The sequence below is a fragment of the Haliotis rufescens genome, unplaced genomic scaffold (assembly GCF_023055435.1).
Source record: "Haliotis rufescens isolate VD_foot unplaced genomic scaffold, xgHalRufe1.0.p SCAF_5, whole genome shotgun sequence".
NCBI lineage: Eukaryota > Metazoa > Mollusca > Gastropoda > Lepetellida > Haliotidae > Haliotis > Haliotis rufescens.
The window spans coordinates 27,202,288-27,221,078 of NW_025964223.1; the positions used below are offsets into that span (position 1 = coordinate 27,202,288).

The following is an 18,791-nucleotide window of genomic DNA, read 5'->3' on the forward strand; positions in this document are numbered from 1 at the left end:
CTTGCACTTACAGTTAATTTCCAATGTTTGCACCACACATCTAAAACATTCAACATTGTCTGCAAAGACTTTTCGTCAGGCGCTACGAGCGCTATATCGTCTGCATACATCAAAATGATATAATCACAAGTTGAACACCACGGTTGAGGTTGTCAATACAATGGGCTCAGTCGTTTTTATAAACAGCAAATAACGTTGGGGATAACTTGTACCCCTGTACTTGTACACCAGACATCACTGGGAAAGTATCAGTAAAATATTCATTGGATTTAACAACTCAGGTAACATTGTTATAGAGAGATTGGATGGCATCTAATATTTTGCCTCTTATACAAGGTGGAACAATTTAAACCACAGACACTCTCAATTAACAGTGTCGAATGTGTTTTTTTTAAATCAACAAAGCAAACAGAAGTGGACACTTTTAGGGCTTTTCATGTCTGAATTGAAGACGATAAAACGTAAAGATGATTAATACAAACTCTGTCAGAACGGAAACCATTCTGTTCATCGACTGACATGTCATTTTTCTCCGACCAATTGCTCAAACGAATGTTAAGAATATCTGCATAAATCTTGCCTGGAATTGATATAAGGGTTATGCCCCAATTAAGTGGGTTACGGGGATCCCTCATACCAGATTTAGGTATTGGTTAACAATACCTTCATTCCACTAGGAGGGCATTACTCCCTTATTAAAACAATGTTTAAAGATTCTATACTGTAAATGAACACAGGCGGAGTTTCTAAGGACCTCAGAGGGTAAACACTCAAGGCCACACGCCTTTTCACGTTTAGCATTAATAACAGCTAGTTCGAGTGTCGACCGGTTTATTTAAGGCAGACATATTAATATTTCTGTTGGTCATAGGGTAACGATCTTTCATAAAAGTAAAAACTTCACTTTGTGAATCTTTTGGAAGTTATATAAGCGATGATAAGCATCTTTTCACTTATCAAGAACAACATTGTTATCATAAAAAGCATTGCCGTTATCATCTATAACTTCACAGGGAATTCTTTGCTTTCTGTCATTGGCCAGACCTAACTTGCCAATAGATCACCAAATATCTTTCCCTTTATATAACGAATCAAGTCTATCTTGCTCTTCAAGAGAATATGGACGTTTTGCCCATCGGTTGTTTTTGGCAAAGTCTTTCCTGCACTCTCTATAAACAGCTAGTAAATGTCATTTAGTCATAGCAGTTTTACTTTTCAACCACTCCCTTTCACGCTTACAAACTTATTCCCACTTGTCTTGAAGTTCATTGTTCCAATATGGTTTATATCTGCTCTTTTTGTTCTTTGTATTACTTTTTGTTTTTACCTTGTTTAGTTTGGTTTCCATTTCAGCAATAATAAGACTATGGATTGCACTATATGCAGCATTGGCATCATTTCCCTCATAAAGATCATTTTCTTACTTGTCAAAAGCTTCTAAGACAAGTTGAAGTGACCGTTTGTAATTAAGGAATGATTCGGGTATTGTCTTAAAACAATATTTTTGGGCATTTGTATATTCCTTATTTTGTATAAAATCATTAGTAGTATCAGTAAGAAAAGGTATAGTTGTTTCTAATAAAGAATGATCTGGGATCTTTTGACTCCCATATTGTTGGATCATACTTACAACATCTGACATTTTATGAATTATGAAATCAACAACATGATGCAGCTGTTCGTGGGGTACAATAAACAACGACCCTGCCTTTGGTTGATATAGATGTAAAGTGATTAACACAACTCTTCCATTTACCATACATAAGTTGCAGTCAACAAGAAAATCAATAAGTAGATTGCTATGGTGATTAACAGTCTCGTCAATTATTTCTCTACGTGTAACTTTATTGACGCCTTCAATATATTCAGACTCTAAACCACATCGTGCGTTAAAATCACCAACAATGACAAGCTTACCAATGTTTCGGAAATCGTGCACCTGTGATGACAATCTATTGAAATACATTTCATGGTAATCTGACCTTGTCGATTTCTCTGGTGGGAGGTACGAGATACAGAGACACAGCGTGCTACCCATGCGTGCACGTGGTGTTAATTTCAACCACAGCGTATCGTTGTATGTTTCATCTAAAACAATAACACCACCAGAACCTCTTTTTGCTCTTTTATCTAAATTATTTCTGTTTCTACAAAACCATTTGTAATCAGGTAAAGATAAAACATCATTATTTCTTTAAAATGTTTCACAAGTACACAAAATGTCAAAATAAAAATAACTAGCAGTATTTGAACGAAAAAGCCTATTTTCATCATCAGTAAGGGACCAACCGCCTACGTTCCAAGAACCAACCCTTATGTCGTTGTTCGATTCCGGCTTTTAAGTTTTATAACCACCAGAATTGACAAAGAGTACATCATCTTTTTCCATTTTCTTTCATTTCTGTTTGGGATTTAGATGGTTTGGCATAAACATTCTTAAACTTATGTACATCTTTCAGCTTAGATTTGGCTTTCAAAGCTTTATCCTTTTGTTGCACAGAGTCCAGTGTGGCGATCACAACACCGGGGTACTGACCTCTCGCCTTCTTCCTCTCAGCAGAGACAATTTTAATGTCAGACATATTGAGACCGTCTCGAATCACTGACACCACTTTGTTGTTAGTGATCGATTTTTCCGTGGCCTCATTTTCCTTTTTTTTCAGTTTTTAGCACAATACGGCGATCGGAAATGTCATTGTCACCAGCTTTTGGTTTGATGCAATCTGCATAGGACTTTTCAAACTTCGCTAATTTGCTCCCAAACTGGTTAACATTTGATTGAAATTCCTTTTTCACATTGTCAACTTCTTCTTTACACTTGCTGTTAATTACTGCGGCAATACGATCAGAGAGTGAACGTTCTAGTCTATCCTCTAAACTATACATACGTTTGGTGATAGTAGAGTTCATATTCGCGATCTCTGATCTGAGGCAATCACACATACCTCGCACGATCTCTATTGTCTGATCGGCTGTTTTGCTTTTCTTGCTATATAAAATGTTGATCTCTCAATTTCTCTCGTCTTGTTATTCTTTTCTTGATTTAAGTTAGAACAATTAGCTCTTGATTTACTATCATTGAAAGGGTTCAAGAAATAGATAGTCATCAATACTTAGCCAGAGTCTCGGTTTGTCAATATTTCTTTTATCAATATTATGTTGTGTTTTGGCGACATATTCTTCTTAGTTTAATCAATAATTTTCTTAACCATATATAGATGGCCCGGATCATGCAAAAGTGATGTGTTAAATTTCCAATATCCCCGACCGCTTGATTTTCTATTAGTGGAAAAAGCTAGGGTGATGACTGAAGAATATTAGTTTTAAGATAAGGATAAGGACAGGTTTTATTCGATACTGAAAGGCCTCAGGCCCATAGTACAATTATGTTTTCGGGAGTGGTTACATATCCGTTTAACAGGTCATATTCTAATTAACATAGCATGATAAATGAACATCTTTATCAGTTGTTGACATGATCGATATCTATTATTGTTGAGTTTGATGTACATAAACAGCCAGATCAATATATTTTCTTCTTAGGTGGTCGTAGTTTAAGGTAGATCCTGAGAGGCAAGACAATAATCAAGTCTTGCTTGTGCTGTCTTGGTGCTATTCCATCATGACATATCGAAATCTATCAACAGAAAGGACTTGTAACATTAAATATAGATGACGTTGTAAGTGTTGTGCCAGGCTCTATACCACTACTGCATGTCACAGACATGGGGTTACCAGATTTTTCAATTGTGTAGTAAACGAATAAAGAAACAGATAAATATAATAAAATAAACAAAGAAACTGACGAGTTAAAAGCTGGTGTACCACAAGGATCGATGCCATGCCATTTCCTGTCCCTTGTGTACATCGATGGTAATAACTAACATACTGAACAGTTCAACAAGATTTATTGCTGACAAGACATCCCGGAGCATATCATCTAATAACATTTTATATATATAGCAACTACTATGACCAGCAATTTAAACCAAATTAATGGCCTCAAGACTGGCTACCTCTGTATAATCCAAGCAAAACATAATCAATCCACAGAACAGCCGCCTACAATTATTTTCGGATAATAAAAACAATGAAAATGTAAGAACACACAAACACCTGGGTGTCAAATTGTCGTCATACTGATTCAATCATTAAAACTACTTCAAAGATGATTGATTCAATGTGAAAGCTCAAGTTCATGCTCAGTCGTAGTGTGTTGAACAAGATTTATGTATTGTTCATTGAACCATTTTTTTAATATGCATGGGAAGTTTGTGACGCTTGTACTGAGGAGCAAAGTGACAGATTAGAAAAACTCTCAACTAAAATCAGAAAGAAATGTAATTGGTGTACCAAGCTATACTTCTGTCAAAAAATGTATTTCAAAACCACCGGGAGCCCTAATCAGAGCATAGGTGAAGACGCAAATTGCGTGTATTTTATAAAATATATGACACCGTCATACCTTAAAATCTAGTACATCACTCTGTCGGGACAAACACAACATAAACTCTTAGAACTGCTCATAATAGAGCCATGCCTTTGTTACGTACAAGAGATTCATGAATCCCCGTTTATACCACCCTCTATTTCATTGTGGAATACATGATCAATTCAACAAAGGAATATTGAAACCTTATGTCACTGTATGGCTGAAATATTGCCGATGTCACATTAAATTTCACTCACTCACTATTGCGGGAAATTTTCAGGCACATCTTGGGATACCCCGAGAGACAATCAGCTAGACCTGTACTAATCAGATAAAGAATATACTATTATTGTGAGGCCTTTCATTCGGAATCAAACACAGTCGCCTCGACAGAATACAATACAAAACCCTAATGCCAGCCACAGGAGCAGCAACACCGTATTCACTAGAAGCACTACAAGTAGTAGGAGGACCTTCTTTGAAACTAAGAAGAAAGCAGGCATTTTTTCGTTCTAGGGACGAACACCAAACCTTTTGGTCAAAAACAAATAGCTAGACACAAATACCTGAGATGAAGCCCTAACTCGGGAAAAAAAAACTACTAAAATCATCTGGATATTTTTATATGAACTCATTCAAAGTCACACTTGTGAATACATTCAGCTATCAGGAAGTAACTACAAAAAGTTACATCTTCCCTGGACTTACAAACTCATAAAGTTGACACCAGAAGTCACTAAAACACCTTACGATCAGTAGCTATCACTAACATACAAACTACCTGGGACAGCTGGTATTGTATATACACTGCTGGATCCACGGCTGCTATCGACAACATGTCAATGCTGAATTGGAGGCAATTCATCATACACTGATGCCGGAACTACTACATCGCTAAGTGCACTACAAGCAAGCAGCAGCAGAAACACAAACTCTGGACCAAACACATTCAATAATATTTTATACGAATATTCAAAAATATCGGATCGGGGGAAACAGGTAGAGCTATGTTGGATCCTATATGAAAATGCAGACACACTGGCAAAGCTAGCTCTGGACAAATCGGAGAAATAAGATCGGCAGATGGCTATACAAAATTCAACACAAAAGCCACCAAAAGCCATACTCATATTCAATTGAAAGGGAAGTTGAAGCAGCCTCTCGCCTCAGACTTGGTCACAAAATGCACTATGACAAGGTGTGCCCATCTTGCAATCAACCTGAATCCATTGCTCACTTGTTATAGGAATTATTATATGGTCTGGCACTGCTTCCCCAAGACACATTGACAGATGCCATAGACTCTTCACCAGATGCCAACCATGTTGTGGATTTCACCTTGAAGGTTTTCACAACTGATTGAACCGTTCCTTGCCACATACAAATCCAAATGTCTATGGCTCCATTGAGAAATCCAAAATACCGAACACCGTGAAAAGACCACACAAACACCGCTAAACCTCAAAAGAGTGTACAGAGGTAGATAAAACAATGTCTTGCTCTACAAACAGAGAAGATTCGACTTGAGTAATTAGATAATGTTGGACACCTGTTTCGCCTTGGGTAGAAACATAAACTTAGTGCTTTGTGCACAGTTTATATATTTCGTAAAGGTCCTTAGCATCAAAATAAGAATGCAAATAACTTTAATCTTCAACCCAGTCTCTGTTTATGATTAACTGGATTATCCTATTATTATCGTGAGAAAAGTAATTTGAGTTGCAGTTCTCTCAACCATAAATTGTGTTGGTTTAAGCTGTCTTGCTAATAGATGTGTAGCTGATGGGGCTTACCCTGCATGCAAACATCTGACAAGTCTAGACTGAAAACTCACCTCTCTACCTTTGTACATCAACTGGCCTGGCAAAGTTCAGTGTATCAAGCATGGGTCAGTTCTCAGATAAAAGACGGAATATATAGCAAATGTATGGAACCTGTATTTTTAAAACTTAATTCTACCTCACACTGCATTTATCTTCGATCCTAAGTGGAAAACGTGCTTAAAAAAGGTTTCCAACTTCTAAAATTATAATTCACCGATACATACCTAGCATCATCATGGTCACATCCAAGCAATCTGGGTCAAGCATGCTCTGCATACCGGTTGGCCTAAACATGCTAAACTGCTCATTCTCTTTCTAATGTGGTGTGACATGCTTTCAGATTGGGACTCAGATCTTTTCTTGCGTATTTACCTGGGGAATTTTCAAGTTCTTTAAGGCGTTTTCTTGTGATCGTATCGTGTATGATCAAGATTGTGACGTCCTGCTTGCTTGACATTCAGAAGAATGTTTTCGCCGTCTGATCCTCACGACATCTGCTTGTGCTCATTGTATAGATTTCCCTGTCAAATCTTCCTGTCTGCACAAATCTGTCTGCCTGCACAACTGCCACCCTAGACATGCTAAATAATCGAAGAAAACACCTTCCTAAAAATCTTCCCTGACATAGAAGAGTAGCACTGTTTTCCACCCTAGAATCCCCGTGTTCTCGATCAACGACGAGGATGTATCTGCAGCTTTCTGTTCTAACGTGACCCTCAACCAGGTTCAAAGAACTTTCCCCTGACCACTCTGGCAAAGGAGGTTCGGAATGTTTCTCAATTACCCTCCTCGTTGGTTTGTTGACAACTCTAAGATTCTGTCGTCTGAGGGTATTTCCACGACTGTAGCTTCAGTGGATCTCTCTATAGACGTCACTCATCATCTACACCTCACTGCCCTCGTCATTCATCTCATGAGAGATCTTCTCTTGATCACTCGTGTTACTAATGGACCTCGTCTTCCGATGACAGTTTGGGACCAATCGGGAGTTCTTCGATCGATCTACTTCTCATAATCTCTCATGCAAGGACTCTTCACGTTTTGATTCACATTATAAAGACATCACAAGTTCGATCGTCTCTTTTGGCTCCTTCTTCCTCTTCCTGTTGGCCAGACTCTCACTTACGGGAATGATCATGCCCCTATAACTATCATCATCAGCGTCACGATTTATCTTGCAACCCAGGTTCGTATCCTAATAACGCTCATGCTACTCACGACTGGGATCGCTATCCTCAGTTCATGGACACCCTTTCCCCTTGGCAATTATAATCTCATGATCCCACCTTAGCAGACTACCGTTCTCGACTGATCCTTACCCACAGAGACAACATTGCTTCTCTCCTGAGAATACACATGGCACTTCTGCTCCCTTACCAGGTTCTCTGTCTCCTTCTTCGGTTTGTCGTACCCCTGTTGCAACTGTACAACAATCCACGCTGACTTTACAGCCTTCCACATCGTCACTTCCTACTTGGCAGAATCCTACCAATCCTACTCAGCTTCAGTCGCTTTTACCACCTAGCTACTCCTGGTCGACTGACATCATCACAGGCTTTTACCAGGAGAGGTGAAATCCACCTGTGGCCAATGCTGCAATTTTTCAAGCAATTTCTCCAGGACGATGATTGTCAGATCTACAATGATGGCTTTTCCGTCGAATGTTTGTAAAGGAGTCTCCTTGTGCCCGTTTATTCCAAACCTACATTTCCTTGTCGTCTCACAGAGACAGTCAGCTTCACATAAACAACCTCAGAGAGTTCAGAGCAGTGATTCTTGTCGTGTCATATTGGGAAACACTCCTTCGCTCGTCCAGTCTGATGATCTAGTCAGACAACCTATCCTTCCTTTGGTACACAAACAAGATGGGCTCTACCAAGTCAATGTCACTACTGTCTTTGACGTTCGGTTTCTTTCAACTGATTGACTCAGCTTCGGCCGAGACACATCCCCATCATCTCCAACGTCATAGCCGATTCCCTGTCAAGACTCAACAAACCATCTCCCATGGAAAGGCGTCTACATTTTCTAATAACTTTCAGTTATTCCCGTGCCTAGATGTTGATCTCTCAACATGTTTCAATACCCCGGGTCATATCTCCCATTCCCGACCATCAGGCTTGATCACGACCCGTTTGCAATATTTTGGGAAGGCCTACACGTGTACACCTTTCCTCAAACTGGTGTTCCACATCGGCAGTCATCTCGCATTGCTTTTGGTTGCGCCCTATTGGCCAACTCAGAGTTGGTTGACCACGCTTTTCCATCTAGCAGACAGACGGTTTTACCATCTACGTCAGGATCGATCTACTCCTTCAACCAAACGCCCAGTTGCTTCATCCGTCACTCAACACCCTCCATCTGTGCTTTTGGCACATATACAGAAATCACTTTTTGCGAAGGGTTACACTTGAAGGGTAGCCAAATCGATCATCATTTGTCAACCAAATCCCTATAATACCATAAGTGGAAGGCTTTTGAGGCCTATTGTCACGTGTATTGTATTTCTTCAGCCCCTAACACTTTGCTGAATATATTGACCATCTCCGGTCATCCCATAAGCATAAGGGCTTAGCTACATATTTGTCTGTGATTCGCTCCGTCGTCCCAACTATTACAGGCACAAATGTCACCTTGGTGGCCGAATTACAATCATTGATTTGGTCATACAAGTTGACGGAGCAGTCTTCTAGCTTTCGTCCCTGACCTGGGATCTGAACGTTATACGAACCACTTGCTGAGAAAGAGTTTGTCTGCACTATCTTGAAAACGATTTTCCTCCTGGCTGTCGCACCAGTGAGCAAGATTCATGACTAAGACGTCAATAGTTTATTTTGGATGGACTTTAATTTGCATGGGAAAGGTTTCCGTGGCTAGAGATGGGATTTCATCGCCAAGATCAACTTCCAGGACAATCTAATCGGTTTATTTACTAGTCCACATTTGACTTCTATTTTGAATCCTAAAGATAGGGAAGACGTTAACTTAGAGTTAATCAACTCAACACTCTAATGAGTAAATAACCTCAAGGAGGTTCGATAGAAAAATAAACACGGGGGGATAATGCGTAAAGCAAGTCTCTTGAACAATAAAAGAGACGAAAACGCCTGAAAGAAAACTAGTCTTTTAGACTAAGGACTCAGTCACTTTTACTGGGCAAGGAAATTCTACTTTTCCAAAAATACAAGGTACTTGATCTAAGGTGTATCTAGACTCACAACCATCAAAATAGTAACTTGACTCCAAATAATAAATGGTTAATTGACCTCAACTCGACAAATCGCGGAAAGGTGGTTGTCTACGGGTTATTAGAAAAAACCTAGCTAAATACAACCAGAGTATGTTAGTACTAGATTAAAACTGCCCCGTACATACTTACGAACGAAACCTGAGATTCGAATGACCATCGAGTAGCACGACGACCCGTAAACGGTCTAGCGACCCCTGGCGGTAAGAACACATGATTTTGCCTACTTATCTTTACTTATATACGCGGACATTGGAGAGAACAACCTGTCCTGGTCTCAGCCTGGGTATGTAATTGCCAGAGTTGGGAAAGTGTGTTTCCTAACATTGGGAAGACCCCAATAGCAAACTAACTACTAAACCAATACGGAAGATGTAAGTACCCCAAAATAAAGCGCTGAACATAAGCTATCCAACGGTAGCGCTGAATATTTACCACAAGATATGTACAATTTATGGAGGTGGCAAAAATGGCCATAAATACATGATAAATATCTACAAGTAAAAGACAATCCCGCTAAGACGTGAAAATCAGAGTTAGAAGCTACATAAAACAACCATACTGAAGATGAAACCTGAGATGTGAGACGGGTGGTGAAATCAGGGCGGCTGCCATGCTCAAACATGATCATGTGCTGTAAACACACTGTGTTGTGAGAAGGCAACGGATCAAACAAGTCAGACAATGCCAATAGTCACATGACAAGTGTGTTAACTGAACGTTGTCACACTCAGACCTTTATCAGCAGCAGTAGCGCTACAACACTGACACATCACTAATTAAAAATATACACTATATATCAACAGATTTACCGAGCAGTGGCTACAGGAAATAAAGATACAGGACAGTGTTCGGAAACAAGACATACTCATAGGGTTAAATAGCAGCATTTTAGTTGTACAAAATATGGATAATTTTTTGTTCCTAAACTTTTACTATTATAAAGTTTGTTTGTTTGTTTGTTTGTTTGTTGTTTAACGCCTCACACGGCAATATTCCAGCTACATGACGGCGGTCTGTAAATATTCGAGTCTGGACAGACAATCCAGTGATTGACATCATGAGCATTGATCTACGCAATTGGGATACAATGACATGCATCAACCACCCGATCTCGTTAGTCGCCTCTTACGACAAGTATAGTCGCCCTTTACAGCCTGCATGGGTTGCTGAAGACCTATTCTAAACCGGATCTTACTATCATAAAGCAAATTCATTTTGTAAATATTTGGTGAAATGTAATTTTTTTCTAATTAGCTGTTTTCTCTCATTTTGAAATAGTGGACAGATAACCAGATATTGGAACTCATCACCTAACTAAAATGATTGACTTCATAGATATTTTCTTTCCGTTAAAGTTATTTTTTTCCATCTTACCTTTTCAATTGGGAGATTGAGATTGGAGGTTCTAAATTTTAATAAGTCTCGCCAAATACATACTTTCATATTTAAATCATTTTCGAAATTCAGGGATTCATTTTAAACTATGGTATACGTGGCTCCTTTTGAATATTTATCTAGTGTGGCTTTCCAGCATTGTAAATTGGCAAAAAAATGTGTAGGAGTGTCCCTCAGTGATATGGCAGTGCTGCCGTTCCGGCGATTCTGACATTCAACCATCCCTTGTCCTGAACGTATCGCCATATATCACAGAGGGCCATTCTTGGTGACAGTGTATCGCCACCTGGCAGAGATATTGGATAAGGTATTCTGTACGAGATCCTATGCTATATACGAAGCACGGTCCCATTGAAGTCATCTCAACGTCATATTTGAACGACGACAGTGCTGACGTTGACGTCCCCACGTGCGATTATAAGGCCCGGTTGTACGTTTGCTTGTCTCTCCGGGAAAGGTGGCAAAGCGAAACCATCTATCTCCAGCTAAAGAGGAAAAAAGGTCAAAAGTATTAACTTCAAAGTCAAAGTGAGTTTAGTTTAAAGCCGCTCTTAACAGTATTCCAGTTATACCACGGCGTGTCAGATTGATTTGGGTTTTTAATATGCAGTCGTTTCTCACCTTAACGAAACCCACGAGCACGGGTATGGGGCTGATAACCCTATATAACGAAGCGTTGTTTATTTCACGATAAAACATTTTCTATCATGAAGTCATTTCTGGAGCTTCGAACATGCGCACGCAACATGATTATGTCGTATATTTGACGACGGTACTTTTGAGAGATGAGTGCCTAGTGAGTTGTTCCCAATAGATGTAGCTGGGCAACGCAGATAAACGTGATGGCCAAAAGATCGTATCAAAAGTGAGAGAGATATGGCAATCGGTATTGGGAGAAAAGGTACAGGTAATCGACGGAATGTGAAACTATGCGGGAAATACCCACCTGTGCATAAAATAACTTGTCCGCTTATGCAGAAGTCGGATTCTATTCAGGGAGTCATCAATATTTAAATAGGGGATGCTATGTTTAAAGCTTGTATATTTCATTAACATCCTTAAAGAGGCTGTACATAATGTTGATATCTCATATCAGAAATATACGACCCGTGGTTGTTGTTTATTTTTTAAATAACCGTAATGAGGCGAATTTAGGATTCCAACCCACGATCAAAGGTTTCTGGCACGATTAAACACAACAGCCTCAGACGACGGAATCAATTTCAAAATAAATGAAGTCATATTACGCAACGCCGCTTAAAGAACTTTACAGCTTTGTTGGGCAATATGGCCCATGGATTGTCTTGATTCTGAATGTGTCATTTCACGCTCAATCGCTTGACTTCAAGATAACCTTCGTCTACACAAACACTTTATTCATCCGAAATCAATGGATTGTTCGCGGTTATATTGATTCAAACCAGCGATTGCTGGATGTATCCGAACCAGGAGACGCGGATAGGAGAGATCACTGGGAGAGATGCTAAACCAGTTGATGTTAGCAACTTAACATGCTGTAACTCATAGATTACGCGTCCGCCATGTGCGCTACATTCACTTAGTCATAACGTAACAGTTTACCTGCTTACTGCTAAGCATAATTTGATTTCGTGAAATCTGTTCATTAGTTCATCTAGATAGTGGTTATTTAATGACAGGTATATCTTCCGGGGTCAAAGTTCGTCCGGAGGCACGAAATGTTAGATCATTATGTTAGATCACTACAACAGAAGCCGAGATTATGGTCATGATGAGCGGATGTTGACATGATACTTGAGATAGGTATTTACAGTTATGTTATATAGATCAATCTTGATGTGCGTGAAACACCGTGACTTATGTGTGTGTTTGTGTGTTTGTTGTTATTACAAAATTACAACAACAACAACAACAACAACCAAAATAATTGAATAATTGCATATGGACCAGGCAAACAAGTGGTTGATATCATGAACACCGCCCCCCGCCGTCGGGGCACGATGATACGCAATTAACCAAGCCATCGAGCCTGACGACCGATGCAATTTACGACAAGCCGAAAAGTGCCGTGGTATTCTAACCCGTGTTCTAACATGAAGCCAGCTTTAAAGCAATACCGTGTAAACGCCTTCCTTGAGTTGGACTTCTATGTTAAAGTCCTGGCGGGGTGGTAGAATCATCGCTGATACATTCACGGCCGTGCTCCATGTTCCCCCGAAGAGTGTATTGTATGAGATGCTGTTTTTGTCAACCGTAAACCCTACATGGAACGTAGAGATTGACCAATCTTCTGATCGAGTTGATATTTCCATTCTGAAATAACAAATAACAAAAAGGATACATTTCAATCTATCAACGAAGTTATATCGGGAGTAACTGAAGACCAAATCAGTTCATTAGCACTACGGTCTGCTCAGTAAAATAAAGGTAAATTAACAGTATCACACAGTTTCAATGTGGCAATTAGGATATGAACCTTCTGTGTTTTGAAATTTGATGTAGTCCCACTGTTGAGTAGATACCTCTTTATTTAAATTTTGAACCGGGCGCATCATCGAGGCAGTCAGGATTGCGGCCTAGTCAACGCCCAAGACAATCCGATATCAAACTACCGTATTTCCTCTATTTGACGCTATGTGGCCCCTACACAAACTGTTGACGTATTCTTACGTTAGTTCCACATTGTCAAGGCAAGATAAGGACAGATGGATATTTTTGGAGTTGATATCATATCTTGCCGCTTGTTATTCTCTCGAAAATATTTTGTATGAAACATTAAATTTTAAACATTAGATATTTTTACGATTAGCGTCCCCGTATGTAGACAGCTTCTTCGGTAATAAATAGAACATAACGTTCTCTCATGTCGGAATTTAGACACTCAAGTCGTAACATAGTATGTCATAAACACGAGTATAATGTCCTCTATTTATTACTTGCCCGTGAATAGATCACCTGTTTAATAAACATACAACTGTATTACACATTGTCTAATTCCTGAACGCGTTCTTATGTACTGTCGGGACAATGTTCACGAACTAATATTGAAAGCTCTCAACATCCCTTGGCTTATTCAACGACATTGCGTGTGGAGATGATAGATCACTGAGAGGAGCTCATGCTCATCCATATAAAATAAATTCTAGAAACGGAAAGAAATCTAAAACGGCTGTTTTTTGGAACCAGGCGGAAGCTCAACACAGACAGGGATAGCAACATCCCAACCACATGACCGCATCCGGAAGTAGATGTGAAACTAAACGAGGGAAGGATTTTGATCAAAGGACTTAAATTTACACCAACTCCAAGTAGGGATAATGTGAGAACCTCAAAGTGATATCAATGGGTTTTGCCGGGTCTGTTGTCACTATGGACGTTATAAATTACAGGAAAATGTCTTCGGATATAATCCATGACCAGGACAGTTACGAAGTTACACATAATGCCAATGTTCATAAAAAACTTACAACTTTTCTCACTTCATTTTCAAAAGAAATCACTGAAAAGGAGTCAGATTACCTCACAAATGTTGTTTGTTTTATGCTGTGACCCTTTGAAGACAACGAATTAAACCTGTTTTATGACATCTTAAAGAATTTGAACAAACATCTGGGTTTTACCATGGACTTCAGTTACTCTGAAAATACATTTTTGGACACTGGTAAAACTATTTGGACGTGATCTAGAAACAGAAATGTACTACAAACATACAGATATGTAGCAATAACTACATTTTTCATCTTGTCACCCGACATACAAAAAAGAGCATTCCCCAAATTTAGCAAGGCGTATCTGCATGATTGTGTCAAATATATCTACAAAGAACATACGACTTGCAGAACCGAAATCATACCTACAATCCCGCGGATGCCCGATTCTACTTGTTAAAGATGGGATAAAGAAAGCAACTGCCACAGACAGAAAGACACTGTTGAAAGTGTGTGAAAAATTAATAACCCTGTTAATATAGCCTATGTATTGACGCGTAATCCCAAGAATTTTGGAAGTTTGGAGATGCCAAGCCTATCTGAAAATGACCGCTTGAGAGCTATTTGTATGCTCCAGTAAGGAACGTCGCAGCGTGAATTGCCAGGCGATTGAACGTGCACCGAAACACCATGTGGGCGTTAAAGCCGCAGCGGTGGCAGCAAAGAAAACAACCGACCAAGGCATCTCCAAACTTCAAATAGTGATTGCAGTTTGTTGTTTTTCCGTGTTGCAGTTGGCAACACGCTGGCTTTTATACCCTGGTTTACATCATCAATTGCATGATTGCTGCTTAAGAGACACTTTTTGCCATCAGATCCATCTTGTTGTTTTAGTGACACCGTTGTCTGTTTCAAAATATGAATTCTTTCAGATGTGCGCGTATACTTTGATCAGGTTTTTGTTTTATGTCGTGTCTCAAGAACTTTTGTTGCTGAGTATATATAGCTTAAAAACTCATGCCATCCCTCCACACCCCGTATATAAAATGATACAGAAATTATTTCTCCTGTTTCATGGACAGAAGGCATCCCCTTACAACATAGTAAAATTCCAGGAAAATCTAAGTTGGGGAAAATTGTTTAGTTTGGGTATGATCTTAAGGGGGTAAATCAATATAAAATACAATGTTGGATATCAAATGAAAGCTGGTGTTACAAGCAGTCCTTGTGTATCTATGGTTTGAATCTATTTTCCATAAAAGTAAAATAATCATCCTTTGGAAAGGAAATGTGGGAAAAACACATATATCCATATTTATTCATCTAATAAGTTAACTATATTTATTTAATAATGATAACAATTGTTTATTTGTTTGAAAACCTTTTAGAACATTTCCTTTTTAAAACTTACATGTCAAGTAAAGGTCTTCAATAAATGTTGAGAAATATAAGTCGCACAGAGCTTGTATCATACCTGGGCCTGGACAAGAAATAGAACTTAGGTAAATCCCAGAGGTTTTTTTGTAAATGATACAGTGAAATATATTCCAACAGGGACAATGTGATGAAATGAGTTAATGTTGATTTATTCTGCTCCAAAATATACACTTGCCAACACAACTGCAGTCTTCTGACGTTAAAACCCCACACACCTTGCAGCCTACCAACCTACCTAGCTAACATTTCGAAAAACTTGTCGGTAAAAACTTTATCACTTGCTAGGCGCTGCCATCTTGTATAGAAGACGCCACACATGAAAGTCACAGGATATCTGGGATTTAACAGCCTAGGGCGCCGTTCCACTAAGCGGTCTTAGCGCTACGACTGTCGTAAGTCAATGTTAAATATGGAAGTTACGATCGTCTTAGCGCTAAGATAGCTTTATGGAAATTACCAGTCAAAATTTTAATAAAATAAACATCTCATCTCTTTAACATTGAGTGAGAATCTGGATTCAAATCCATGACCAGCGGATCTTAGTACGGCTAAGGGGCATAACTCCGTGTAGACTGCGGGGTAATCAGTGTCTCGTTAAGAACAGCATTTCTACTCGAAGTCTCACAGTGCATATTTTCAAAGGAAACGATTACAAAGTAATGAAATAACAAGATTATGTATACTAAGTCACATTAAGGTGTCAGTGCAGAATTTCTGACGACATGCTGTTGATATCACTAATGTTTCCTTACATGTTATCCGTCAGAACTCCTTGAAACGTCGCAGTGAAGCGTCTTGCTGGGCCACAGGGGAAACCTGCCCGGCCCTGTATGATAGCATAAAATAATCCTGAATCAAATATTGAAGGTTGAACGAACTGAAACCATGAATCAAGTATAACTGATGATCGTTTCGTATGAGTGAGTGGGTTGGTTTGACGCCGCTTAGAACAGTATTCCGGTTATATCATAGTGTGTCAGCTTCACCTGGGAGGAAATTGATGCAGGTCCTAAACCTTTACCACTCATGAACACGTGAATTAGGTGTGGGAGTTTGTACGGAGACTAGATATGCTTCAGCTACAGCTTCAAAACCAAACATATTTTTATTAAACTCAGAGCCGAAATATTTTCGGGCAGACAATATTGTCAACAGCAGAAAGTGCACTTTTTTTCAAGTTCTTTAAGGGACAAGGTATCTTTTTCGATAAAATTTCGAACACACAAATGTCATGTTTCTCTCTATATTTACGTATTTATATATGTTATTTACACAGTTTAAGCCAACGGTAATGCTAACACATTCATATATATGTTTCACGCCAAACCGGACTCATTTTCATTTCGTAGGTAGGCTCGCGTGATGAGAATTAATTTTACTCACTGTGTTTGCCTGAAATCGCATCACATTACGATCATAAATGTCATATAGAGAATTTCAGAAAGAAATACATCTTTTTGACTGGAATCTTTTGCAATCGGAATTATTGGATCAGTATAGTTTGCATGTTATAGATCCGAAATAGGGCTAATTTATAATAAGGTTGATATCGTTGTTGCAAAAAAAGTCATTCCTCACGGTATTTAGGAATCTGAAGCGTCCACAGACGTCAGTCACTTTCTGCCACATGCCGGTAGATGCCTGGCACACGCTTATGGAATTCATGTGACAGGACCGGAAGTCGTCTGTGCACGTGTACTTAGCCTCGGCTCCCATGTAATGGCCATCATACTTTACCTCGCTGTTTGGTACCACTGGAGGCGGTGAGCCACAACCTTGGAATTCTGCATGGAAAGGCGGACATTAACTGTCGGATAATGTCTCTGTGATGTAACAATATGTATTACAAGGCATTTGTGCATATCTCGTCAAGAAGATGAGATATGGTTAGCGAGTGCCGTCGCCACGAATGACAAGACAAAATTAGTTTTGTATTCACTTTAATATACCAGTAAATTGTGTTTTTTTAATACTTCCCTTTAATATCCAAAATCGGGTTTATATTCGTATATTAGGCACTGTCTTCTATCAATTCTCATTCCTGCTTCGTAATAACCATGTTATTTGTGCCACCTACGTACGGTGTTTCTTCATATAGAGTTTATCCTTACCTTTGTGACAAGCTGGACTGTCGAATCTGTTTACTCTGCATCGGTATCCAGGTGGACATTGGACCACCGAGCAAGGGCCAGACAGGGCCTGAATAAAGATATCACCATATCACTGCAATATCGACACACCAGTGGCGATAACTGGCCATAACGAAACATGTAGAACGAGACGACTAGGTGTCAGACCATATGATATTCAGGTTGTTCCAAGCAATACTAGAACATTGTTCAAGAATCGAACACGAACCTTCAGCGTGAAGAGCGAAAGTTTTAATCTTATGTCCATGGCATCCCACCCCTCAAATGTAGTACGTGTAGCAGTAATACGTTACGATAGACACTAAGGGTTCACGCATTTGCCGATGCAGTAGGAAAATAGATGTTATCGATTCTAGTTTAAGGGCAAAATACGGTAAGAGTTTCCCTGCAGCAGCTGGGTATAGTCACTCGCGTGATGACGTTGACGTGCAGTGTTCAATGACTGTGTTTGGCCATTTGAGGTCTTCGCATTATACAGGTGAGCAGATTTTCTATCTTGTACTTATGGAGCAAAAGACAACTTCTCCGTCATCTCAAATCAAAGCTTTTAAAGAACATTCAGCCTGACAGACCAAGAGAATTCTGTTGAAGGTTACAAAACTTTTCAATTGTTTAAGGAATATGTGGATTTCTAACTAAAAAATATTTAAACTTACTATTATTGAAGAATCAAAAGAAAATCGCGTTCTGCCTTTAAAAAAAGCTTGCAACGAATCTGCGATACCGTTTTAATTTAAGGATATTTTAAGGAAATCAGTTGCAGTATAAATTCAATTATGGTCTTTCGGAAAATGTAGATTCAGCCCTCAGATATCTCAAACATCATAAGTATTCCGAATGTTCAGATTCCCTTGAGAGTCTTGCCTCCGACATCAACAAGCAAAACAGGCATATCAG

General features: G+C 39.2%; 1 protein-coding gene across 1 annotated transcript; it reads right to left on the bottom strand.

The window, feature by feature from the left end:
* Positions 1–10,753: 10,753 nt before the first annotated feature.
* LOC124112868 lies at positions 10,754–17,935 on the bottom strand. Its single transcript, XM_046473041.2, has 5 exons — positions 17,856–17,935; positions 17,323–17,528; positions 16,497–16,570; positions 12,997–13,192; positions 10,754–11,385 (listed from the first exon to the last, which is right to left on the bottom strand). Exons 2-5 carry the CDS (start codon positions 17,458–17,460, stop codon positions 11,269–11,271), a joined length of 525 nt encoding a protein of 174 aa, XP_046328997.2. The 5' UTR covers positions 17,461–17,528; positions 17,856–17,935; the 3' UTR covers positions 10,754–11,268.
* Positions 17,936–18,791: the final 856 nt, after the last annotated feature.